This window comes from Lathamus discolor, chromosome 5 (genome assembly GCF_037157495.1).
Source record: "Lathamus discolor isolate bLatDis1 chromosome 5, bLatDis1.hap1, whole genome shotgun sequence".
Lineage (NCBI taxonomy): Eukaryota > Metazoa > Chordata > Aves > Psittaciformes > Psittacidae > Lathamus > Lathamus discolor.
Genome location: NC_088888.1, coordinates 28,468,513 through 28,496,164, shown reverse-complemented (window position 1 = coordinate 28,496,164; position 27,652 = coordinate 28,468,513). Strand labels below are relative to the sequence as shown.

General features: G+C 36.2%; 1 protein-coding gene across 4 annotated transcripts in view; it reads right to left on the bottom strand.

The window, feature by feature from the left end:
• The window catches only part of AKT3 (AKT serine/threonine kinase 3), a 148,497-nt gene that overhangs the window by 20,844 nt on the left and 100,001 nt on the right, over positions 1-27,652 (bottom strand). For all 4 annotated transcript variants that reach the window (XM_065680164.1, XM_065680163.1, XM_065680161.1 and 1 more), the window contains 5 exons: positions 27,343-27,474; positions 24,537-24,602; positions 22,852-22,920; positions 15,843-15,965; positions 13,847-13,975 (listed from right to left, as the gene is read on the bottom strand). In XM_065680164.1, coding sequence (XP_065536236.1) covers positions 13,847-13,975; positions 15,843-15,965; positions 22,852-22,920; positions 24,537-24,602; positions 27,343-27,474 — 519 coding nt within the window. The remainder of the gene's footprint in view (positions 1-13,846; positions 13,976-15,842; positions 15,966-22,851; positions 22,921-24,536; positions 24,603-27,342; positions 27,475-27,652) is intronic.

The following is a 27,652-nucleotide window of genomic DNA, read 5'->3' as shown; positions in this document are numbered from 1 at the left end:
TCTAAAAAGTGTAAGATGACTGCCAGCAATTTCCTCTGAAGCAAGGATAGACAAAGCCTTTGCCCATCTGGGGACATTAAGTGGCCGTGACCACACCATAGGACACATACACTACTCTCACCAGTCCTAATGAGGGTATCAAGTCTGGTTTTCTTCCTCTCCATTCCCCGTCCCCCCGTTCCTCTTCCTTCCCCCCCCCCCCCCCCCCCCCCCCCCCCCGTAAATTCAAGCCTGCTCTGAAGTATCTGCTACATGCTACTAGCAGAAACAAAATGCTATCTGACCCAGTATGGCAATTTTGACAATCCCACAACAATTAATGCATTCATGTTCTTAGTCTTCCCTGTCCTTAAGGATTAGTACTAGAAACATGATGAAAAGAAGTATATTAAAAATCCCTCTTGTGTATATAAGACTAAAAAATCATAAATATTAACACATTAACACATACTATTTACAACTGTGCCAAAACAGACTCGTTACATCATTCATATTTTCAAATAGAGGGTGAAATTTTGGAAAGTGTAAAATACAACAAATTATCTGAATAAGTACATATGACAAAACTAACTAAAATAACTCTTGCATTTTAAAATTAATTAAATGTTTTATGAGTTTGAACATATTGCAAGCTATTTGCTGAAAAACTGTATATGGAATCTGTGACACTTGTCTTTAAATCACCATTTCTTCTGCCACAGAATAAAAGCATTCTGTATTTTTCTCCTACACCTATTAGCACTGTTACTATTTCTCCTGTCTATACAGTTAGCTACTCTTTTCCTTTGCAGCTAGTAAAATACATAAAATTGAAGGCAGTGGTACATTGATTCTTTTATCAAGTTGAGGTGTGGTTTGCATGTGCAATTTATAAAAGGCAGCAATGGGAAGATAAAACAGAACATTCTCTGAGCAAGGCAAATCACACGGCTAGTAGCTAAAGCAAACTGTATCTGCGGCTTTACCTAATTTATGCAGGACTTCACCTAATAATAATAAAAAGTACGAGCAACCTTTTGCTGCATTCCCACAACAGCAACAAAACAGTGGTACAAAGAAAGAGCCAAATGTGATTTTTAACCTCTTTTTACATAAAATCATAAAAAAGCATAAAAGCTGGATTAACTGCCTCCCGAACCCACATAGCACCAGCCGGGTTCTCATCCCCAGCTGGCAAAACTGGCAACTCTTTATTTTTGTTTAAATACCTGGTTTACAGCCAGCCAGACAAGCAAGAGCATCAAAAGGGTTTCATTTAGGCAAAAAGAAAACAGCCTGAAAATAGTGTAAATAAAGCAAAAGGCATCTCAATTTAATATAAATGTAATAAAATTGTACATAATGCATTCACAATAAATACACACTAGTATTTTCTTTAAGTAATTTCTACACCTCATGGTGTTAACAAACAACAGGATTTGTAGACTGTGACAAATCAGTGGAAGTGCTGGAGTCCAGCAGCTCCTATAACCAAATCCATACAGTTAGGGCAGGCATGAGAACATGACAATACACACTGCCCTAGCATTACAGAATCCTTTCCAAACAGATCTTGGATTTGAGGGATTTGTTTTTAATTACAAAGAACATAGGTCAAGAAAGCTCCAACTCAGTGCTAAAATGAACATGACACACAGCTGCAGGCTTTGTACCTATGAATAATTCAGGGTTTTGCCTACCATGAAGTGGATACTTGCTTTTAGAAATACCTTCTTTGGCTGTGCGGACCCAAAGAAAACTAGATGTTCCTCCAGTATTTGTGGAGTATTCTTGTATATAAGGGGTACCAGCCTGGCCAGGCACAGACAACAGTGGAAAGTCTGATGTCCTGAACTTTGTAAGCTGCCCTTAAAAGCTGCCTCCATCATCTCCAGCCAATTCTTGACCCTCCCCTGTAAGATTCCACAAATCTATGTTTAAGCAAATACACTGTCCTAACAACTCAGTCCCTTCAAAGTCACAGCAGGAAAGGCAGCAAGCCCACCAAAACCATCATAAAAGGCACAAGTGCAACCCCTCTAGAATCTACAGAAAGAGCAGCTACACGAAGTACATACTCCAGCCAGTGAGTTTTCATGAAGTAAAGATGAAGTTGCCTGCTTTCTTTCACAAAATTCGTTTAGTCACGTCATTCAGATATATCTCTTTCTTCACCTCCTTCACACACTTGTGGTGCCAAAACCCCAAGGCACCTCATCAAGATCTAGGTGAGGTTTTGGGACATGAGAGCTCCAGCACGATGTGACATCAGTGCATGGATAACATCATTCATCCCTGTTTTACACCTCACATCATCACTGTACCCAAGTGACTTTCCAGTGTTGAGTAAAGCAGGAGGTGGGCTGACTGCAGTTCAGTCTGGATGATACCATAGTATATGGGCAATAAAATTCAAAAAATTACCATAATTTTTATTACTCGAGGGAATCTTACTCCATATGGGTTTAGGGCTCTAGTGCAAGAACTGGTTCTTTCAGAAGCAGTGTCAGCCTAACTCACACTCTTGTTTCTTTTCCCTTACCACATCTTCCCTCACCTTAACAAAACTATGCAACAGGCACCTGCTTCCAGGCATATGCAGGTACTTCAGTGTTTTTGTGGATGTTTTAGAGGTGTTAGACATTAGTTTCAGCTGTGGGAAAACTATTTGTTTACCTTAAAACTTTCATTTATATTGTGGTCAAAAGGCAACTCAACTTTATTCAGTTTACTGAGACAGCAAAAATTGCCAGCTGTAACAAGGGAAAACAAAGTATTCCCTAATGACTCCACTGCCTGCACACTTTGAGGTTTCTGCTGAGTATCACTGGCAACGACCATGTACATGATGGGATAGTGCTTCACACACAGAGCAAAGACCATCAGGCCCTACATATTCAGTTCACAGCCTGAACTTTGCCTTTCGTACAACTAGATAATACACACACACTACAGAGCTGCTAAGATCGCAGCAATTCAGTTGAATTTACCCTTCACATGTAACAATTCATTTTGCTAACAAGTAACTATAGATCAGAAAAATACCCTCGTATTTGCAGTTATTGACAAAAAAAAGCAGTCTTCTACTCCCCACGGCTGAAAATTCCACTGTCTTGGACTTAAAAAAATTACTAAAAATCATCAGTACCACTGGAAATCTGCTCCTTCCTAGAAAACAAAAATCCATTAAAAAGACTTCCTCCACTACTTCACCAGTGGTTGTAGACTTTAATCTTCATGTTTACCAGTCAGTACATCTCCAGGTTCCCTTTGCTTTACAGGTTCCCTTAGGCTTTAAGAGCCTAACATACAGTCCACAGAATTTGATGTAGATTTAATTTTTATGGTGAAAAGCAATGAAAAGATAAAAATTATCTCTTTATTTGGTACCTAGAGCTGAAGTTTTTTGAGAGGCAGCAGCCTGAGACATACCTGCAAACTCTTACTTACAAGGGCTTGAGGCAGAGACTTATGAAGCATGCAAATAAATGAGCCAGCCAAAGAGAAGTTGATACAAGCACATAGAATCAGGTTGGAAGGGACCTCAAGGATCATCTGGTCCAACCTTTCTTGGCAAAGCATGACCTAGACTAGATGGCCCAGCACCCTCTCCACGCAAGCTTTTACAAGATCCTGTGAAAATAAGAGGTTAGGAGGTTAGCCAGCAGTGGAACAGGTGAAGTCTGTGACCAGCAGCCTCTGGAAGATGTTTGGTCACACAGCAGAAGTTCACACAACCAAGAAAGGTACTTCCCACAGACCTCTAAATGGTGGTTAGTTGCTGTAACTTCTGGAGTCTGCTCAGACAAATTTAGCAATACCCTTGAGCATGAAAAGCTTCATAAAATTCACTGTCAAACTTCTACAGAGGGTTGTCAGCACTCGGTTTTATCTTCAAAAGAACAATATCAAAACACTGTTTTCATACTTTGTTTTAGATAACCAGGCAACTTATTGGGAAAACAATTACATTTTGTACCTAATTACAGTTTCTCTTAATAATGTTAGATATAGACTTTCTGATAGGACACTACAAGTAGCTTGTTGCTCAATCAATAATTTTGACAGAACAGATGGAAAAATATTTAAACATCTAAACAAACTGTCTGCACACCTATGTTGTGAAAGAAAACTGAGAACTTGGATACACCAATGTACTGTTAATTTAAGGGGAAAAAGCTGTTTTCAATTAACCTTACAGTTCAGGTGGAATCTATGTTCCTTAGGCATTCCTGGTAACCCTTCACGCATTTTTATTGCTACAGTTGTTGGTCTGCTAACAAATAGTCACCCATATATTATTCAACAAAAGTTGAAAAGTATACTTGCTAGAACTTTCTATCAATTGTGATAACAACTACAACAATGAGAACATTTATAATTAACACTCATGAACCAAGGAAATACATATTTCTTTATAGAAACAGATTTTTTACCCAAATGCCTCAAAACACTTCCTGCAAAAAAGTATGTTTGCCAAGTATTATACAAGTTTAGTCACTACAACTGTAACTGGTATGAACTGGTATAATTCGTATGAGCGGTGAAAGTATCGCTGCAACAATGCTAAAAAAAGACTTGAATAAATACTCTCTGCTTTTATTATACAGAACTGAAAATACTAAACATTAAGGTTATAGATACCCTGGGAAACGGATACCCAAGAATTAAGTCAAGGAAGAAAGTTTTCTATTACTGGTCTAATTTGTGTGGTAGTTTTTCTTCATTTTCTATCTGGCTTATACTGCTGGTTTACTTCTGGTTCCAATGCAGACCATCTTCCTACTATATTTTTGTACTAGAGATGTCCCCCATCTTACCCAGCTTTTTGTTATGTAACCTTAAAAAAAAAAAAAAGGCAAGCTGATTTTTTTTCATTAGCTGGCACATGTTGTGCTGCACCAGAAATGGAACATTCTGGTATAAAAAGCCTCCTAGAGTAAAGAGTGTGCAATACTAATTAAGGTGTCTAACCTCCTACATCAGACTCTGACTTAGCAGAATTTGAAATATTAAAAAGACAAAAAGACCCAAACAAAACAAACCAAAAAAACTCCTCAAACCAGAAATACAAGCTATTGCAAATGGAAAAGGTATTCTAACCAATGAATGCAAATCAATGGCAACCCTGGCAATCAAAACAAAGAAAAAAAACAACAAACCAACAAACAAATAACCCCAGCAAAGGCAAAACCACCAAAACCAACAAGAAAAACCCACCAAAAAGAACCAAACCAAACCAAACGACCAGGAAAATAACCACATATTAGAAGGACACCTCAAAAATAAAACCTATTAAATGGATAAAACCAAACCAAAGCCCAGAAAGTGACAATAACTCTGTTCTAGAATAAGCAGACACCTTTCATAGAAGGCAGCAAGTAAAAGAAAACGATGATTTCCATCTACAGAAAGATGGCACTTACCTCCCATAACTCTACCACTCTACTACTGGAAGAAAAACTGCAGAGCTGTACATATCTGTATTAATTATCACTGCAGTAGTCTCTAGAACATACACTGCCATAAGATGTAAGATGTGTAAGAAGTAATAAATAATGATAATACTGTGATATTTCTTTCTGGTTGCTCATTCTTCCTGAAATGATTTTGAATTCTTACTGATGTTAAACAGCATTTGTTCAGCTTTTATTTATGCTTCATTACTTTTGGAAAAACTAAAGGCTTTTGCTGAGATGGAAATAATGTTTGCATTGATTAAATGAAAATTAATGAAAAAAAGCTGCAAGCATGTTATCAAGACAGTCTTTGTAAGAACTGTCATACTTACATTTGTTTTACCAAAAAAAACCAGTGGGGTTTAATAGAAAATTGCTCTCTGCTTTAAAGTTCTGGCTTGCATACCACAGTTTATTGACAGGCAGTGTGGAGCTAATCTGTTTTGTAGTCTTTTGTTTTATTATTTTTGCATATTTGTTACATCTTTCCCCTTGAGAAGTCTGATACTGCTTGTGGACAACTAGTTTTTGTGTCTGGTAAGATTAACCAGACTGCATGAAAATTTGAATTCTTACTACTTTATTGGTTATATGGCTTCAGGAGAAAGTCTAACTCTTGTGCTAATTTATCTATTGTTGCAGCAGCTCTTCTCTATGTGTAACTGAGTAATGCTTTCATCTCCCATCTAAGTGCTCCCATCTCTTGATCTCGATCGTGGTTATTGGCAATAAATGATGTTCTGCTCTGGATACCCTGCCTTGTCCGCATTCCATCACATTCATCTCAGGGGCCCACTGGCAATGCCAAGCTGACAAACATGCCCAAATTCAAATCACCAGCATTTTTTATGACTTAGGAGCATAAGACGACACAACATGGTACACTAAAATATACAAGGTGATAACAAAATGGAAAAAAGACCACATTTGAATTTTCATGAGGTGTTAGCATTTCAGGATAAAACAACTTTTGAATTTCCATTTCCTTTTAATGCCAATAAAAAAATAAATTTTGAAAATTCCATATTGTGAATCTCCCATAAATCAGATGGGAAAATATTTTCGGACACAGAAGCTATTCCTCTTCACACCCCCCACTGGTCCTCACCCAGAAATAAAATGTAGCCAAATATACAACAGACAGCTGTTCAAGAGAACACGCCAACACTAAACCACACTTCCTCAGGTAAAATACATTCTATTGTGCCTCTGTTAAGAATCAGATTATGTATGAAGCATCCAGGTAAACACAGAGTAAATAAACTTGAACTATCCTTTTGAAGCCAAAAGAAAATTAGTTAAGCAAATCACAACATAAATACAGCGCCTGGGTACTGAGCACACTAACTATACTTTCAGGAAAATTAGTACAAGTTATCAGAGGCTGGAGCTCTCTGGTTTTAAGCAAAAGCCAGCAACCAAAAGCAAAGCATTCTGCCTCACCTCATACTGTAGGTACTGTCTCATACTATAGGTAAAGACACTCAAATATAAAAAGAAAAAATAATTATGGCATCACTGTTGCTAGAGGACTTAGCAATTAAATATTCATCATATTAGATACTTTCTATTTTATGGAATAAAATAGATCTCACCACTGAAATATTTTTTAAGGAATCCTTTTTTGTTTATATAAATACATATGAACGTTTAGACTCCATTAAACTAATGTAAAGGAACAAGCAAAAATTCTGTCCACACGGCAGGTCCTTTGGTGTGATGGTTCACACATAAAAGATGTAATTTTTTTTTCGATTACACTTTCTCTACTTACTCAGCTTTACATTTGCCCATATGACAAAGAGGTAATGCTGCCTGTTACACATTACTTCCAGTCATACGGGTATACCCATCACACATATTAATTGTTTTTTACCATTATAATCAGAAGGTTAAAATCTTTCTTGTGACATCAGAAGAAAAATATTGTCACAACCTGCAACATTACCAATATGTGATATTAAAGAATTACCCCTTAGACAACATTCTTTGGGCATGGAAGACAATTGATTTGAATGTATCATTTTAAAAGGAAGAAAGAATACAATTAACACCTTTCTAAGTCTCTGGCTGATAAAAAGTAATGTTCTGTCCTTGGACAAAGCAACACTTCATAACGTACTTTCCTAAATATACATTGAACACTCACAGGTTTCATTTCTTTTTATCATAAAGTTTTTTGGGGTGGGGTAGGTTTGTTGAGGGTTTGGGTTGGTTTTTTTTTGGGGGGGGCACTCTATTTTGTTCATTCTAACTTGGCAATCAAAGAATTTTTATTTTTACACTATTACAGAAGTGCATTTTTCTAGGTTTCCAAAACCACCTTATTCAACCTTCCCCATCTGTCACCATCTGCTTCTTTTTAGCATGTACTTTTTGTGTGATCACATAAGCATGTGAAAAATAACTAACATTCAGATGATTGTCTGCTGGTACATTTGAGGACTGGGCATAATAAAAGTGAACTGCCAAAACGTACTTAACACTTCTAATTTTGTTGGGTCTTGCATGTAAGCTACATTTGATTTTCAAACTGTTTTACAGTTGGAAAGTTGATCAGGTACTCTAACTCAACAGTAAAACTGAGACTACATAATTAGCTAAGCACTAAGAAGATTATATTCAAAGAGAGGAACAAAACCCAGAAATACATCCACATGAATTCACACATCCATCTTGACTGAGTCTGTCTGCACAATGTTGCCTGAGGCACAGGATAAGATGCTACAAGCAGCCTACTTCTGGACAGTCACAGCCTGTGTCTTCTCTATTCCTTGTTCCACAGGACAAGGAATAAAGGACTCATAATTACAAGGGTGCATGAATCAACACAGACAATTTGGTGGCATGTCTCATTATCCTTTTTCTAGATAAATTAACAGAAGTGAAGAAAATAAAAAGAAGCACAATAACAACAGGAACTGCCCATTCTCTTAAATAAACCTCAAAAGCCACTGACAATCAATTTCCATTGATGCTCACCAGAGGTAACCAAATATGAGTGAGAACTTGCTCTCCAGAGCATGATGGAAGACCTAGCCCAACAAAGTTTCTCTTCCACTGTCTTTATAGTACTGTTCCAACTCTTAGAAGTTCATACCAGTCAAAGCCTTGTACATGCACATGCCATCTGGCAACATCTTAACAGCTACTTTTCCTTAATTTGTGCCATTTTCCACAGATTCCCTTTTCCCCTATTTACCTTTTCTATCCAGTAGTTCTAGAGGTGGAAAATACAGACACACAACTATATTTATATAAAAGTTGCACAGAATTTCAAAAAGCACATTACTTAGATGCCTCAATTATCTTTAAGTCCAAATGAAATTTAAAGGAAAAGAAGATAAAAAGGAAAGTGCATAAGCTATGACAAAAATTATTCTGGCCTTCAGTTCCTCTATATTCCTAACCAAAAAGCTCTCTAACAAGCTCCTCTTAATTTTAAGTTGCTCCTCAATTTCTCCTGCCTTTTGTGTCTCTCTGCAAAACATGCTATTAGTTTCTATTAAAAGAAAATTAAGAAAAAAAGCCATCTTTTTTTAGTTCAAGCTCTGTTTCCTGACTACAATCACATTTTTCCCTGTAAGAAAAACCTTCTCATTTCTAAGCTGTTTTCTGGGCTATCCAAATCTACCTTTGAGATCATTAAATTCATTGCACAAGTTTCTTTGATCTGTTGTTCACCTCCCTTGCTATCTTCCTATTTTTCCTCAAATTCTTTATGAAACTTCATTTTCTCTGTAGTATAGCATGCTGCTCTTTTTACATCCAAATCTTGGCTAATCTCTCTCAATTGGCCTGCCTCAGTTTATCCATGACGTTGGCTGTTTTCATCAAGTTCTTTGCAAACAAGCACTTTCATGCTTTTCCCCACACCTGAATGAGCTCTTCTGCAAAATTCACATTTCAGCTTCTATCTGCATTAAAATCCCTGTTTGAAACATTTCTTTGCTATGAGACATGTATATGTGCCTGCAAAACCTGAAAACTCCCGATTTCCGTGCCAGCCTGTCTCAGTGTATGTCAGTGGTTGCCTCTTTGTCTGTGTATCACCCAGTTTCAACTTGTATCAGTCCAGCTATGTGACAGATCATCATATTCTCAGTCCAAAAGTTTACCATGCTGCCCCAGCAAATATCCTGATCCAATATGTTAAAAGAATGAAATAAACATATAGGTGGACCAGTGACAAAACATTTTTCTGCTTCTACTATAACTCTTTATAATCTGTATATGCCACATCATTCTTAGAAAATTCAACTTCAAATCCTGTAAATGGGAGAAAAGTGCTTTTTTCTTGCTATAATCATGCCTACAGTACAGGGTACTATGCTTCCTCTTGCTGAAATTTAGCCACTGAACTTCAGTGGCCGAGTTCCAGATTTTGGATCACCTCTATATCAAAGCCATATCCTTCCCAAAAAGAAAAGTTGTAAGGAAGAAAGTAAGTGAAAAGTGAGGGAAGACAACAGTTGCCTCTTGACAAAAGAGTTTTTTCCTTTCATTTCTCTGAGGTAAAACTCAGGGAAATAACCGATTACACATGATATCTCTCACTCCCATTTCAGGAAGAAAGATCACCAAAAAAACATACTGGACAAACAAGCTTGTGTAACTGATCCTAGTATTTCCTTCATCTCTGCTGGTCTCACTTTAAAATCATTTGTAAGACATGCAAGTCTTCTCATGCCTATGGACAAAGGCTACTGTGGTCTTACTTATTGTCACATTCTTTTAAGTGATAGTTTCTGCATAAACTAGCACAGCCAGTCTTAGGACCTGTATGAAAAGTCAGTCCCTATCAATGTGAGATGAAAGAGCCTTTTAAATAGTGGGTGGGAAGGACTACACTGATATCAGCAACATAAGGTTTTGTGGGGAAAATGCAGCAACAGGAAAACTTATTTTCTGATTAAGAATAATCCTGTAATCACCTTGGGAAATAATTCTGTATGGATCCACAAGGACACCTTCACCTTAAAGAATGTCATGCACAGAGGAACTCCACCTTACCCTGGCTTAGCTACTTCCCCATTTTCTTGTTGGAAGCAACTGCAATATAATTTTTTGCAAAAAGATGTAATACTGAGCAGGACTCTAATGTCTCAAACAACAGTCCAAAAAGCATTTGAAGAACCAAGCTCAAGTTTGGAACTGAGTCTGTAACACTGAATTAATACAAAAGAAAGGATTAAGTCAGTTCTCAGGCTAGGTATAGATTTCTGTCAGTGCAAGGTTCCTGGGTCAACTGCTTCCTGGCTGGTAGACTGCAGCCTCAGGCTACCCCTATGCGTTACACAGTACACTGTCGTAGTGTCCTCTACCACCAGCCAGTAAGTACATGGGAAAGTGAACCAAAAGGCCTGCAGAAGGGATGCACTCATAACAACTGACCTCGACGAAAGAGGAGGAGCAAGGGTATTATTAAAAGGACAGATGCTGAATGGAATTCTCCACATAGCTGGAGAATACTTTGTTTTTAAAGGAAGGCTAAAAGGTATCTGCCTTTACACTTACCATAACGAAACAAAGAATGAGTATATGCTGCCATTTGACTTGGGATAAACAAGCAGGAATTCAATGTGGTAACAGAATTAAAGTCCAGCTGTAACATGAGGTTCTCATGACCTGTATTTGTCAAAAGGTAGTAAGTCTTTGGCTTCTGGTAATGATTTCTACGCCCTGAACTGCAACAAGAAGTCATTTTTGTATATTCATTTTCTGACATATGCACATGAATAGACTGGAGGACTCAGTCTCTTGATGGTCCCTTTATGAGTCAGCTGTCTCAGGTATAAGAATAGATACAATTGTCTTAGGTAAGCAACTATCTAGTCAATGCACTGGTAAACACTACTGTAGAAGTACGGAGAGTATGAAGGAAGTTTATTTTTTGCAATGGTGTCTGTGTACTGCTAACTTCACCCTTTTACATAAGAATGTGTGGATAAAGGTGTTGAGTCATCTTACACCATATCAGTAACCTGTCTAGGTTTGCCTTAAACCCTTCATATCTCAGGTAAAAGGAAGTGAGTTCTATGGTTCCCAGGGTTAATGAAGAGTCATTTCCTTCAAGACAGACCTGTACAGCCCGGGTGTCCAAAAACACTCATAATGGGAGGAGAAGGACTTCTAGAAAACAGAAAGGCAAACTGGATCAAGTAACCTGTGGTAAGTGTCTAAAACCCCAAACGATCCCTTGCCAAGTCCAGTGAAAGAGAGCTTACATGTTTCCAAAAGTGAGAGATGGAGAAGCAGATGAAAGCAACTGAATGGGATATCTGCACTCTTTGAGAATGTTTTCAAGACTGCTGACAAGAGACAATGAGGGGGTAAGAGCTGGAATGACACCTGTAGTCTATGCCTGTGATGAAAATATCATCCCTTGTGTTCTTGTTGCTGAAACAGATTATGGGTGTGGAACACAAGAAAAGTGGACATTCTACTAAGCCAAACAGGCACATCTGCAACTTCTAATTAGCCATTAAAAAAAAAATCGAAAGAGGCTAAGAATAGCTCTGAAATCCTTAAATGTAGATAGCTGCTGAGTGTCCCTAACACAAAGGAGATGTCAGAAACTGACAAACAGAATAGCAATAATCTGTAACTAAATCTTCCTTGGAATCTACGGGATAGGATTCTGCAAAGGACACAAGCTATCAAGTGAGTTTGTCTCATAACTAAAGCAGCTGGTCAATCACCAAACCTGAAATGAACACGCTTCGCCAAAATTATTTAGGTACTTCAAACCTGCAGAGTGAGAGCATGACCGCTCCGATTTCTATTCTCTGCTGAAAGAATCATGGAGGATTGAACCAGATGGATGAAGAGAAAGTTAGTGGCTCCTAGGAATACTGTTGTTTCCTTTATAGTTGGAGAAAAAGAGTGCATAAAAAGGTCTTCCTATGATTCAAACTGGTTTTAACTCTACATACCGTATTAACTTATAACCAATTACTGGCAGTTTCAATTTCCTCCAAGTGCAAATTGGAGGAGACTTAATTTGCTTTAAGAGACTTTGAAAGACTCTCAAACTCGCAAACCTGACCATCCTAAAACCTTCATTTCCAGCCAGCAGTACGCAAAAGGTGATGTGTACCAGCTTCCTTGACGTCCCTCAATTGTAAGATTCAGAATAAAAACTGAAGCACAATCTAAACTTGCTTGTTGAAATAGGTTCCAGGGCTTGTTGCCACTACTCAGGATTCAATACTTTTGAAAATAAGAAGGTAAAGGCTATGCTGAACCAGTGCGTCCTCACCTCTTCCCTCCAAACTAAGGCACATTCTTCTTCAAAGACAATATATAGTAGAGACTTTCTGGTGGTGCGTAGTTCCTGCAAGAGGTGAGGAATCCTTTGAAGAATCCCTATTAAAACAAATGCTAGGACTGAAGGGTCTCATAAAGCCCTTTAGGTTGACAAGAAAGTTATCTCAGTGTCAGGTGTGTATCATGTTAATTAGCAATCGAATGCTGACAAGAACAGAAATAAGGGCTAATCCAGCATCCACAGAATCCTTGGAATTAAGTAAAAAAATGATGCTGTCTTTCATGTTAATACAGGAGTTGTGCTTGTCATCCCCAGGGGAGAGGCAGAACATCATTTCCCAACACCGCAGTTAGTACTGTTGACTGAAGACAGACAGGACAAAAGCACAAGTTTGAGAGTGCTTCTCTTGCTTTTTCTCAGTAGGCATCAGTGGCAGAGCTAATTGGGTAACTTGAGCTTCTACGCAGACTCTACAGTAGCCAAGCCAGAGCTGTTTTCAACATCCTATCCATTTGTTTTATCAGTCCTCAGGAACTGTGACATTTGGCACTCCAAGTGCTAGCTAATGGTAAAGATGGGGTGGCATACTCTGGGATGCCACTTCTGCTTAATACTAGGAAATAGCTAAGTTTTGATGCCCACCTCAACCAGTTCTGAGGTTGATATACTCAACTGTTTCAGCAGAAATATCTGAAATGCCAACTCCCTCTCTCTGCAACTGGGAAGTTCGGATAAAACCCAGAAAACTCAGTACTTTCCTATCCCCCTCGCCTCCACTGAGGCTATATAAATGCTAGTTATACAGCTCAGTCAAGCAGGATCATATGTTCCAAGTGACAGACAGATGGAAGATTATTTTTGAAAAAATCATTGGAAGATAAAAACTTTAACAGACGAAGGCAAACACAAAAAGGAAAATGCATGTTAGAGGCCTTTTTAAAACTAAGAAGCGCAGCATTGATATACAGACAATCACCACAAAGAATAGTAGCACATACAATTCTGAGTAACAACTGCATAGTATTAACCAGGCAAACTGTCAATTCTTTACTACAATGAACAGGTTTCAGTATACAAACATCGACTGAACAAAATAAACATTTTATACTGTATTACAAGAATATATTCTAAATCATACCTCAGGTGCCAGGTATTCTGGAGTACCACAGAATGTTTTCATAGTTGCTGCGTCTGTGATTCCTTCTTTGCAAAGTCCAAAATCTGTAATTTTTATGTGTCCATCTTTATCCAACATTAGATTTTCTAACTGTGTGTTGGGGAAAAAAATGATCCCTTAGTACTTTTTAACAGGACAGGCTGATGCATTGTATCAGTTTTGTCAAAAAGATGCAGTATAATTGCTTGCAATAGAATTTGTTTGTGATTTGTTTAAAAAAAAATAAATGCAACATCTCTTATTTTACAGCACTCAACAGTGTTTTGTTATACAATTTAAATAATGTATTTAACAATTCAATACAGCTTACAATAGTAAATCCCAGGTCAATCAAAGTGCGACCCTTCATTCTGAAGTTTTACAGGTTTGGGGCTTCTTCCATAGAACAAAAGCTAAATATTTTTTTTTTTTAATATTCTCAAGACAAAGTCAAGTAATTCAAGGTTGCAGTCATGGCTGTCATTTGGCAAGAATTCATAGGTTTCCTTTGCTGTAACATGACCTTCATTTATCAAGATGCATTTTACTTACTATATTGTCACAAAACAGTATATATCCGTAAATCCTTTAATCTTGCAAGACCTTTTCAGTAACAGACAAACTACTGATAAAAACAAAACCCTGAGGTAAACTCCTCCTTGTATACTTGCAAAGGACACTGTCCTTGAATTGTGTATGCATACCTCTGCATGCTCTGCATGCTTTTGAAATACACCATTCTTGCTTTGAAATATGAAAACAGAATACAGCCAATTATGAAGTATCTAAACGACAGGAATAAAAACTGCTGCAGTGTTTACTGTGGACCATCTCAAAAGCATGGCTAACATTGTTTTCCAAAAGCTTTTTATTAGCAGTACTCTAAATACAGATAGAAGTAAAACCAAGTAAAACATACTTCTGAAAAAAATTTATCAACAGAAAAAGCTTTTTCCCCCTAATTATAAGGTGTGTAGTGAAATTACTAACAAAGAACAATTGTAGTCCTGTCCTCTTATTATCATTCCTTGACTAGACAATTCCATATTTTTCCAAGATGTCACAGTATTTCATGTTATTACAACAGATTCTGCTACAAACCGGAAACCCGGGGTTTTGTTTTCTATCTGCCTTCCTGAGCAGAACTTGCCTACCACTGCCTCCTTCTCCTTGGTTTCTGTACAAGGAGTCCGTGAATGAACTTCACTGGGCGTGCATGTACAATGTGAAAGCACAGTTTCTCATGCAAGAAATTAAAGGCTCAGCACAAAAATAAAAGTCTTGTTGTGGAATTTAAAAGTTCCTCCCACATGAGTCTGAAAATGTTCCTGCTGAAAGCAGAGCTTATTTTCCATAGAATTTGGTCATACTGTGCCACAGAGTACTTGGAGCTTCAGGCAACAACAGAGGATACACAACTGTATGCACAGGCAAATCTAAGACAAACTATATTCCAGTATTACGAAACTTTCGAGAGACAAAAGACAAAATAATTTTTTAATTGACTGAAATTCTTGTCCAATTGAAGCATTCTTAATTGTTTAAAATGTTTTCAAATCATACACAAACATAACTCTTTGGTGAGATAAATAGAATGTAGTCACGTTGCCCAGTTACCCATTTCTCTTGTTTGGGGACATTGAGAATTATATTGAAGATTTATGTTGAAATCCAAGCTAAGTTATAAGTAATGGAGTAAAAAATAAAAATAAAACTATCAGAAGTTTAAGCCTCCTTCAGTACTATTACTAAGATACGGTGTTTCTGGTTTTTAATCAAGTTAAAGTCAAGCACTGTAGCTGTCTAGAGATTACTGTATCAAACGACTTCCTTCAGCACACACAGAACTTTAAACGGAAGACAGATTTTTTTTCCCCATTAACTCTGAATAGTGCAACCTTATAATTACTTTGTGTTTGTCCCAATAGTCTCTGCAAAAACAAAAATTTGATTACTTTTTTTCTCCTTTTTTTTTTACCTTGAGATCACGGTACACAATCTTCCCAGAATGCAGATAGTCCAGGGCAGAGACAATTTCTGCACCATAGAAGCGTGTGCGGTCCTCTGAGAACACCCGCTCTCTCGACAAATGGAAAAACAGCTGCAGGGTAAACAGCAGGGACAGGATTGTAATAATTACTGATTTAGTGGGGGAAATTAACACAAACATAAAACACCTCTCATCACCATATTGTGATGATAGATAGTGTACTCTCAGTGGACACTCAGCACTCTTAGACAGCAGCTGGCTTATCTTTTCCAGGTTTCCAAAGGGAGAAAGCGAGCTGTTAAATCAGCGTTTTAATCAATATACCAATCTTGTTTAAGGCATTCTGCTTGCTACTCATTTAACCTTCAGTTACCAGAGGAAAAAAAAAAGTAGGCAGCAGCATCATCATTCTGTACTTCTCCCACCAGCACTTCTCAGATGTTTATTTTAAGCCACTGAGAAATACCACTAAAACAACCAGATTAGGGTTCTGCCTTAAGTTTTCCAGTAATTTATTAACTTTCCTTTGAACTGACAAAAGTCTAGTTCCTCTGTGGACTTCAACTGAACAGGTGAACAGACATTTTACAAAGCCAGCATATTCGTATTGGTAGGAATATTCATAGTCACTATAAAAAACAACACTCCAACAGCTTATAAAAACAAGCCTATGTATTTAGTGTATTCATTTATTAGGGGGAGTTGGAGGGGCGGGGGTTGTCTCTTCTTTAGTACTTTATAAGTAACAGACCTTTGCAGATACTTTTTCAACTAAAGTCTTTCAGTGTAAAATATTAGTCATTAAATGTTGCCAGTATATTCAGCTGCAGTGAAAAAGTGTAAGGTCAAGTTCTGTAAGGCTGTCAGCATCTTACTGGATAAAACATCACCCTCAGAACCTGGAACAACACCTAAAAAAGCAGAATTTGGCTATTTAAATGCTCTCTAAAGTGGCTAGTTTTATTTACTGTGTTAAGAAAACATGGGAAAGTCCTCAAGCAAAGAGTAGTGAGTATGTCTCTGGATTGCCTGCCTTACTCCTTCAAGTTATGACAGTTTTGATTTTACCACAACAGCTAACAATCAACAAAACAGAAATACACAAATGTGATCATCTGTGAATTAAACAGAGACAAGGAAATCCATATCAATAAAAATAACAATAATGGGCTTAATTTGTCATGACCACATCCTACTTTACACCAGTAGTAAATCTACTCTTGCTGACATGGCACAGAACAGTGTAAGAATTTCTTCAGCTCTTTTCAGAATTCGGATTTCTCAAAGTGTAATTAAAAAGTCAATTCTATAAACAAACAGAAGTCAACTTCTTTCCTGAGAATTTTATTTCAAAAAATGTGTATTCCTTTCTTCTGGACTTAAAGTTCCCACTAAAGTGAACCTTTTGGCAGCATATACTTGTATAAGCAAAGACTTAACAGAAACTACAGTGTGGTTCAAAGAGAATATTTCATTTCTGTTCTTTGTACCTGAATTTCCCTTTCAATTTCTTTTTGAATTCTCAAGATGCCCTGTATAAAAATGGAATACCTGCATGACAAGGAGGATCATTCTTTTGTAGGTATTTCAATAGCTCCTGCTGCTCATTTCCCTGTTTAAGCACCCATCCCTGGTGGCAACATCAACCCTCCCTGTAGTAACCTGCTGTCTATACTGCGGACTTCTTAATTTCCAGTGCAAACACAAGACCACTACAGACTAAGTCTGCCTTCATGAAGTGACTCACTTATAAATTTGAGAAAAGAATCAATAATGTTCTCAATTTTGTGGGTCTTTTGCACACATTTCTGAAAGATTTCAGTTGGAAACAAATACCACTAAGTAGGTCTTCATCCAAGTAAAGCAAAATACAAAATTTGTGTAATTTATGCATTTATGACCATTCAGTGGTCTCTTTCATAAAAAATGAGCCAATATTAATAATTTTATTTAAGAGTTTTGCTTATTTTGATGGATTCAAAGTAATCCAAAAAAGGCCAACTTTCACATCACATGTCTACAAATAGAAAACACTTTCCAAAAATTTATAATATAACCTCCAGTTAGCCCTATATTCATATCTACGCAAAAGGACTATCGCAATTTTCTGTATGAAAGAGACAAATCCAGTAGCTGAGCAGCAAAGTCTCAGAAAAGTCTAAAACCTCAGGATACTGGTCAGCAACAGATGTATTAGTTTCCATTTAAAAAGAAAGTGTTCTGATTTGAATCTGCGGGTTGACAAGCTGACAAGTCAGCAGAACAAAATTTTATTTTCTTTAGTGCTTATTTCTAACAAAATATTCTAAATACTAACTTCAAAGTAAAATGACCAGCTAGAAACAACTAGCAACAGTTCTCTGTTTGCAAGAGACCATGAGTTCCCAAGACAGATTATTTTAACATTACATATGACATAACAGTCACTCTTCAGAGTACTTTTCTTATTATTATAGTAACAGTACTATACATATATACCAGTTTTGAACAAAAAAAAATTATATTTAGATGTAAAAATGCACATTAGAAGTGAATTCATACATTCATACACTATATGCTAAATATACTAAAGCAAATTTTAAAATGATAATAAAAAAATCTAATTCAGTGAGATCACAGTGTTATTTTCACCTAATTATTTAGTTGGTTCACTATTTTGGAATAATTATGCCACCAGGCTTTATTTACAATTGTCAGAATAAGAATCAGATTTATTAAGTCAGAGAAGGAAAAAAATAAATCTGATGGAAGGATATGAAAAAAGCTACCAACATTTGCACTATTTATTGATTTACAGTTATTAAATATATGCTATAAAGTCACTGGAATTGCAATAGAAATAGCTTTGGCACAAAGAAAGCCATTTTGCACATAACATTTTTGATGGCATACATGAGGGTGCTATAGTTACAGCGAGGACTGGAGCTATAAATTTCCTGGTATGCCTTTATTTAAAAACTGAACAACAATGTTGCCATGGGGTTTTTTCCTAATAAAAAGTCTTAATGGAAAGATTTGAACACATAAAAACAAAGATCGAACATAAAGGTATATCCAACTGCAGAACCAAGAACGCCGAACAGATAAATACAACATCTTATCAATTGACATGTTAAACTTCTGCAATGCTAGTGACCTATTTAGCATGTTAGAAGTTGTATGACTAGCTCCTGCTGTTGTATATTGGGTTTGCTCAGCTCTGCTGTTAAACACATTTTATATTTGCTGCTTTGACTCTTTAGCAAAGCATTTTCAGTAGCAGCCTTGAAAGAAATATAGTACCCTTATCTTGGACTAGCATAACTTTATGCTAAGAAACACTCATTTACTTAAGTGTTTAGGAAAACAAAACAGGATACAAGCAAGATAAAAATTATAAGGCTTACAATGAAACTCAGCTATTTTTCATTAGGTAGGTTGTAAATTCTCTTTTTTTCTAGACAGTAATAGCAATTGTTCAATTACAACAAACCATTTAGTTCTCTCTTGCCTAATGAGCTGAAGAAAGAGCCACGGAAAATAGAAAATGCCAAGTGGAACAGAGATTCAGAATTCCGGTGTAAAAAAAACTATCTGAACAGATTTTAGAGTCTCATTTATTATACAGATAATTACCAACTCAGTTTCTTTCAAAGTATGGAATTTGGAATTATCTTGAAAGAGCAAAGCAAGGCAGTTAATCAACTTATTAGTCAGCTGAACCAGTGTACTCTGCAGAGAAATGTAAGTAATAGATTACATTCCTAAAGCTTTTCAACCTTTAAAGCAAAATACTGGAAATAAACAGTGGGAAAAAGACAGTCCAAAAGTATTTCAACAATAAAGAGCCATTCTTAGAATGTAATTTTTTATAGCACAGTTTATACTATTCTGTGGCCTGGAAGTTGGGGGAACACTATCATATACTACTAACATACTGCAATCACACAGTACTCAAAATTATAGGGGCTACAAATGGAAGAGGAGGCAAGTCAGGAAAGCCATTATCAATACATCCTTGCAGGCCTGCATTCACCTGTAAGTATTGATAGTTTTACTTATTTAAAAATATGTACATGAATATTCTATATTTTGAACCAAAGTGAAGAACACAGTTTACCATGCAATACTGTATGCATTTTCCCACCACACACTCATAAAATATGCCATTTCAAAGTCTTGATAATAGAACGTGGTCATCTCAACTAAGCCAGATGAGAATTATTTTCCTAAAATCAAATTTCAATGTCTTAACACTACTTGATTTTAATTCCTTCACTATAACAATGGCATTGATAAGTAACCACAATGTTAGAAGTATCCTTCATCTCCATACTGTAACATAGTTTACAATCAACAGACATTGCTAAGCATTTCATCCAGAGTCCAACAGCAATACTAGAAGAAGTAAAACTTTTCAGTCCAGAACAAAGATTTCATGATTGGGCCCTTAAAGAGCAGAAAATTAACTGTATGATTCTTGTTTATAACCATTTTAACACAATCTCTTCTCCTCTGTAATGAAATTCAGTGACCCCCTTTCATCAGCTGTTTTCCTTCCTAATCATAGGAACTGAAGGCTCCTAGTACCAACCACACTTTTTATTAGTGTAGTAGGGCAGAAGCCTAAATTGTCGCATTTCCTTGCTTTAACCTGGGTGAGAGTCAAGAATGCAAATGTAAAGCTCAACAAGTCTTTCACTTGGAGGACTGTTCAATGGGCTCCTGAAAGACATAATATATGAAAATTCCCAAGCAACTGACTCAGGCACAACTGTTCAAAAAGAAATCTTTAATCTAAAGGAATTTTAAACAGAAACACACTGAAGGTAGTACAGCTCTGGAGAGAGAAACATGGGACTGCTACAGTCAATTTTCCACTAGAAGGATATAATTAAAAGATGAATTTTCAAAACCTTCAACAGTGAGAAACCATTGCAAGGAAATGAAACTTTCTTGGAACAGAGAGACTGGTAGAGGGAAGCAGCAAAAGAAAAAAAAAAAATCTGTGTACCATATAGAAGATATGCTCAGAAATGGCTAAAATGCTGGCTAGAGTTTGTGCAACTTTTACTCAGTAGTTCCAAGCAAATAACCAGGCTGTTTTTACAAATATGAAGTCCTTTGTATTTTTTAGCAGAGAGTGACTAAAGTTTGAAATTCACAGAAAAATTCGGTAAGATTAAAGATTTTCCTGTTAAAAAGGACAGTCTGTCCAAATTACTGTTCCACATCTTTAGCCAAATAGAAGTACATAACCGAATCAGATGAGTTTCTTCAAAGAAAATTGCCTACTTAGTTAGGGAATGGTCATTATTTCCCACTGTGGCAAAAATTTACGGTTAGATTCACTGAATTAGGGACCCACTAGCAAAGAAGATGAGCAACTCCAACAAACAAGGGCATCACACCTGAAAAAAAGTGACACACCCTTGGCAAAGTACATTGCAATTGTTTAAATCCCAGTAAGCAAAAGCAGGCTGCCACCAAGAGACCCATGACACAAGATGTCTGCAGCAGTTACCACAAAGGTGCACTACCCAATGCAGAGGAATGCAAGATACACACCTCATCAAAACATAGTGTCAGAGTATTCAATCGTAAGAAAGGAGTTGAAAACATTCTCTCTGGGCTCTGCTCTGCATTCAGATAGGGCAGAAAAGTATCTTGAAAAAAGGTAAGTGTCTGAATGATAGGCTGATTTTCAAAACACTTTCAAAGTACATCCCCTGAGATTACAGAAATACAGTAAGATCTTACACAGAGAAAACTTAAGAATTAGCTAATTCATTAAGGTGCCACTTTTAAAACTCACTGTAAATAGCACTGAGTTAATATTGCTGACATAAGTTTGATGTTAAATAAGCCAGCTGAGTGTCCAAGAGAAGGCTGTTATCCCATTACTGCTGAGGAAGATTTTTATGTCTAGTCCAACTAGCCAAAATGGTTAAATGCCTGTGATGTCCAGAAACGGGTTTATACATACTAAGCCAAAAAGTCATCCTCCTATTCGAGAACCCTGTAGTACCACCTTTAGTCATGGCCATGAACAAGTTAGGATGCAAATGGGCTTCAGACTGAGCATTGAAATTACCAAAGCAACAAACGCAAGACAGGCACTCTGGGGGTGCTCAGGCATTAGCATTATAGCTGAAGACAGTTTCATTGTAGGAGAACACAGCAAAAGGATAATGAAAAACATGGTACCATGCCGCAGCAATTCCTGAACGAAGGAACAGTTTTCTAACAAAAAAAGCTAGTGGAAACACTTAGTACTTTAGTGTTATTATGCAGCATATAGTAGACAAAATAAGGAAAACCCCCTAGTTAATGTTGTAATCTGACACAGTCTGAATAGCAAACAGCACTTAAAAGGGAGATGAAAGCCCTCTTCTCAGAGTGCAATTCTCTTTAAATCCACTTGACGGATACAGTTTTTGATATTACATTTTTCAGGAAATAGCTGGAGGACAGCAATGGCTTAAAGGCTAACTACACTAATAAATTTAACACTTAACTACAAATTTCCAAAGTACACAGCAGGTGAAGAGAAAGAAGTAATGAAAAATATGAACACTTTTCTCATACATATTTGCAACGGCTACAGCAAAGAAGAAAGCACATATTTCACATTAGGACAAAAGACTAGTCAACATTATTTTTGCTTATTTGCACTATATTATGACCATTTTATGCAGAATGTGCTATAATATGCTTGAAGAAAAAACAGTAAGATATTTGTAATTATCCCTCTACCATGAAATTATCTGTCAAAAATCTAATTTTTCCAGAATAGGAACTACTTTTGACAAAAAAAAATACTTTTTTTTTTTTTTTGACAGCATGGTTGTAAACACATCCAAATTTTTTTTTAATAACAGTTTTAAAAAATACAAAGAAAAAAGACAACTTTCAAAGATACCAGAAAGCAAAAAAGGCAAGAAAAATATTCTCTTTTAAACTGTAACCCAGTGACAGCATTACTATTAAAAGTTCAGAACATCTTTTTTCTACTTACCTCTCCTCCATTAACATACTCCATCACAAAACACAAACGATCCTTTGTCTGGAAGGAATATTTCAAGGACTTGCAAAGAAAACAGCAAAACCAAACAATTATCATCTTGTATTAACCCAATTTCTTGCACTTAAGCTGTAATAAAATTTAATTTAATCCTTTTAAGCAAACAATTCTGATTTGGTGAGAATTTTCAGAGTAATTAAAAGTGCAAATTCCTATCTGGAGCTTGTGATGAATTAACAAAAACCTTCATGTCTTCCTTCATCTCTGCCACACGCCCACTGATATGAAAACATCATGTCTGTTATAATAGAATTCTACATAGTTACTAAAATTCACAATTCTATACAGCTTTCTTACTGCCATATATGGAAACAGCTATTCTCACTCATTTTATGATGTCCACTTCCATGATGCCCAGGAAGAGAGAGGTTACCATATTCTTCTTCATTTCTCCCATATAAAAACTTAAAAGTTATCTAAACCTCCAGCCCGCTTTCATATCCAAAAGGAGTCTCTAGTTTCACATACCATACAATGTTAAAAAAACTGACAAATGAATATATTTATTTACATATCGTTTAAAAATTGTAACAAATGTTATTACATTAATTACAATTTTTGACTTTTCAATGTTGATTTCATTTTGCTTGGAAAAATTATACCAAAACAAATCTACAGATACCATTCAAAAGAAACAAAACACAGTAGAACTACACTTAACAAAATCATTAGGAGACTCGTTTGACTTAAAATACTGCATATGTCCTTAAAATATTTGCTTAAGAATATCAGAGATATTTAAAGATACAACTGCAGTAATTTGCAGAATTTGACTGCAATTAACGCCTACTCCTGCTTAACCTCACACTCTAAATTAAATAACTTTAGGGGATCTCATTTCTTTTGACTGAATTTCCAAGGATATTTTGGCCAAGCAATGTGAATGCAATCCTCTGCTTTCTAAAGGGTTTGGTTCATGATTTTCTAAATAGGAAAGCTTCCATGTTATACTTTAGTATTTTAATACAAAAAAGAAAATAATTTTTCCCTACCTTAAAATACATGCTAATCATCTTTTGAAGTCAATGAAAAGACTTTCTAATACATTCTCAAACCAGAGGAATCAAAATTACTTCTACGTAAGTCACTTGTAAAATTAAAGTTGACAAATCATGATTTGTCATGAATCCCAAAATTTTCATCTTATTTTCAATAGCTTCAATACCTTCTATTAAATATAAACCATATGAAGGCAATGACACTGAGGTAGTAGGGTTTGAGCTTTGTTGCTCTATGGGCTACTTACGTTGAAGAAATAGTAATTTTTATCTTTTTATTGAACTCTAAGTTTTCTTGATAAAAATTAATTGATATTATGTGACATCAGTAACTTTTATTAAGAAAATGTTCAACTTGTGATTTTTGTACATGAACAACAGTTACATTCTACAGTCAAATTGGAGTGCAGTTACGCTTCGCAAAATGGTTAGAAACTGACTTTCTGAACTCTTAAATACATATTCTGATAAAGATATGAGAAGCACTAGATAGCCACTACTTGTTTACAAATAACCACAAGAAAGACTTCAACATTTGTTTGTAGATACTGTTCATAATGAAATACCCATCATGTTGAAAATTGCCTGTTAATGTACTTAAAACTAATTCCTAATACTTACTGTTAAAAAAGGGTGTCTGGTATTTTTCAACACTCTGCTTTCCGTAAGCGTATGAGCAACTTCATCCTGAGAAATAGAGTAGAAGAAGTAAGTCTGAATTAACATATAAAATTGTCATTGAATTAATTAGGAGGAAAAGGTCAACACTTTCAAAAAGAATAAGCTCCAGTACAGTTTTGGAAAATGATCGAACCTGAGAGAAACATGAAAAATAATTCACGTTTTCTGAGAAAAGATTTTAAAGTAAATTTAAGTTTGGCAAAATACAATTAATGGGTTTAATTTTAGTTTTTTTCTTATTTTCTTGCTCTAAATGAAATCTTTAATTTTATATCCAGTGTGGGGAAGTAAGAAATTATAATATTGGATTTGATAGTTTGAAAATACAGACATCACAACTTCACATTTCTGGTATAAATCATCTGAACAACACATCTACAGAGAGATCGAAGCAATTTACAAGAAACGTACACGTAATAACTCAGAGGTATCTATAAAACCTAGTCTAATCTAGTCTAATATTAAGTAAAGACAGTTTTTTCTGTTTTTAAACATTCACTTGTTTAGGTATTTGTTTTATTTTTCTTTAACTTTCTTTTATATGTAGCCATCCAAAACTCACTCCTTCCCTCCATCCCTCATCCACTTCGGCTGCCCTTAAGAGCCAAGTGAGCAGTGCTATCCTTGACTGGGAGTGACACCCTTCCTCAAGGACAAACATCTCACCCATGGGAGGTGGGAAGATGTCCGTACAACCTCATCCCCTCTCCAGACAGATTTCGAGAAAGAGGCCCTCTCACTAAAGGCCCTGCCAGGGGGAATACCAGGAGAGGGACACATGGGGGGTGAGAAACAGCCTGGAGGGGTGACAGGGAGCCCCCAGTGGCAGGTCTATGGCCTCTCATGCCACCACGTTTGCAGAGAACCGGGCGATGCAGGGGCAAAAGGGGAGAGGATGGCAGGAAGAGGGTCACCCTGCACTGCATTTTCTGCAGTGCTAAGCTACCACTACTATATTATATTATGCAGAACTGAAGAATAACTTAGTGCGACTCAACTTCAACGATAGCCCTGCAGAAGTAAATATATTTAGTCAGAGTATATTATTGCTACAAATAATACCAATATAACATTATTGTACTACATGCTTAGCAGACAGTGCTCTGCAGATAAGGTATTACTAAACTAGAATGTAAACACAGATGTCAGGAGTTTTAAATTAGACCTTAAAAATTGTCAAAATAGGAAGTTAAACAACAACAACAGAGTTAGTGGTAAGAAATTATGATGCCATTTAGCTGAATAGCAGTGCAACACTGAGTCTATACACTACAACCACATACTGGGGTTAAAACAAAAACCTCTTCAAGGAGATAAGCAAGCCTAAAGTTAGCTTTATTTATTTATTTTTCAACCTCAGTGGTTCACCAGATACAGGGCATAAAAAGCTGGCAATGGCCAGTCTTTCTGGAATTGCTTCAGAAGTTTGTGGTACTGGTAGCAATTTCCTGGTAACTGTAATATTAATCTGTCAAGAAAATTTAGGATCAACAGATTTAGTCTAAACTGAGCAGATGCTATATAACCTTGTAGATACAGCTGTCAATGCATCACTTTTCTGCTTTATATTATGTTAACTGTTAGGGTATGACCTATAGTGCATATTATTTCACATTATAGGCTCGGTTGGGACTGCAGATCTCTACCTAGTGACCATACACTTAGCACTGATCTCCAGAGTTAAATGTTGTTGATAAATCCCCATGGCATACTTACATACTCACTGGGTTAGACAGCTAAGTTCAGGCCCAAGTGTGCTTATGTTTTCAGTTTGAGAAGGAATGGGAAAACTGGTATTTAGCGACTGCAGGTAAAAAACCATGATCCCTTCACTTGTGAAGATCTAAGCATAGTCTGTTTTTTATTTTTTCATCAATTTCTTATCAATATACAGTCCTACTACAATAAACTTAAGAGACTCCCTCCAAAACAAAATTCCAGTTTTGAGGAAGTCAAATTTAAAAGACTGAGGTGCTCCTATTTTCATTACAGGATGAAAGGTGTCTTTCCTTACACACTTAATCTTCTCACCAGTCAACAAAGAGGGAGAAAAATGACCCTGCAATTGGTTTTAATTGTGTCTCCTGGTGATAAGCACATGTAGGTTTCTTGCTCTCAACTTGTTCTATGGAAGTGGGATTCAAAACTTTAGAATTGCTACAAACAAAGCTTAGACTAGATGATCTTCAAGTTTAAACTTCTTAACATTACAATTAAGCAAAAGAGCTAGTAACTCTGCACTAATCAAGCTTAACTGACTGGACAATGCAGTTTAAACCACTTCAACAGACTTCAGTTTCAGACTTTTCCTGCTCCTCAAAAACTGAAAATAATTGAATTTTTAGTCCCGTGCACAGCAATCTTATCTAACTTAGCAGAAGAGAGCACAGGTCCATTAAATTGGTTTAATTTATCAAAAAAACCCCAACACAGTTCACTTAGAACTTTTTTCTTCAGTATGTAATATACCCTACAATGCATTTTTTTCTGGTTTTAAATTTGAATTGCACTGTCTTTCTAACCAGTGAACTCTCTCAAAATGTTGGCATATTCTAGATTGCAAGATGCTTGAAAAAGGCATGCAAAATGGGTACACATTCTAGTTTTGGTATTCTTGTTTCCTGAAGCTACATAAATATTTCTATCAATTTCAGCTACCATCAAAAATAAAATATAACTTACATATTAGATATTGATCATAGTATTTGAAAATATTACACAACATTAAAACTATGATATTCCTTACCTTTGCAATAATGACTTCTTTTTTCAAAATCTTCATAGCATAGTATTTCCCACTAGCCTTCTCTCGGACAAGGATAACTTTGCCAAACGTGCCTTTGCCCAGTAGTTTTAAATAGTCAAAATCATTCATTGTCTATAAGAGGCAAAGAACAAGGATTAGCAAGACTTATGTTATCCATTTCCAACATGTACAAGTGTGTCCACATATAATCAAATGCTGTTACCAAAATAGTAACACTTTACAAAAACAGGTACATTTCTATGATCAAGTTCATAATCATAAAATCATAGAAAAGTTTATATTGGAAAAG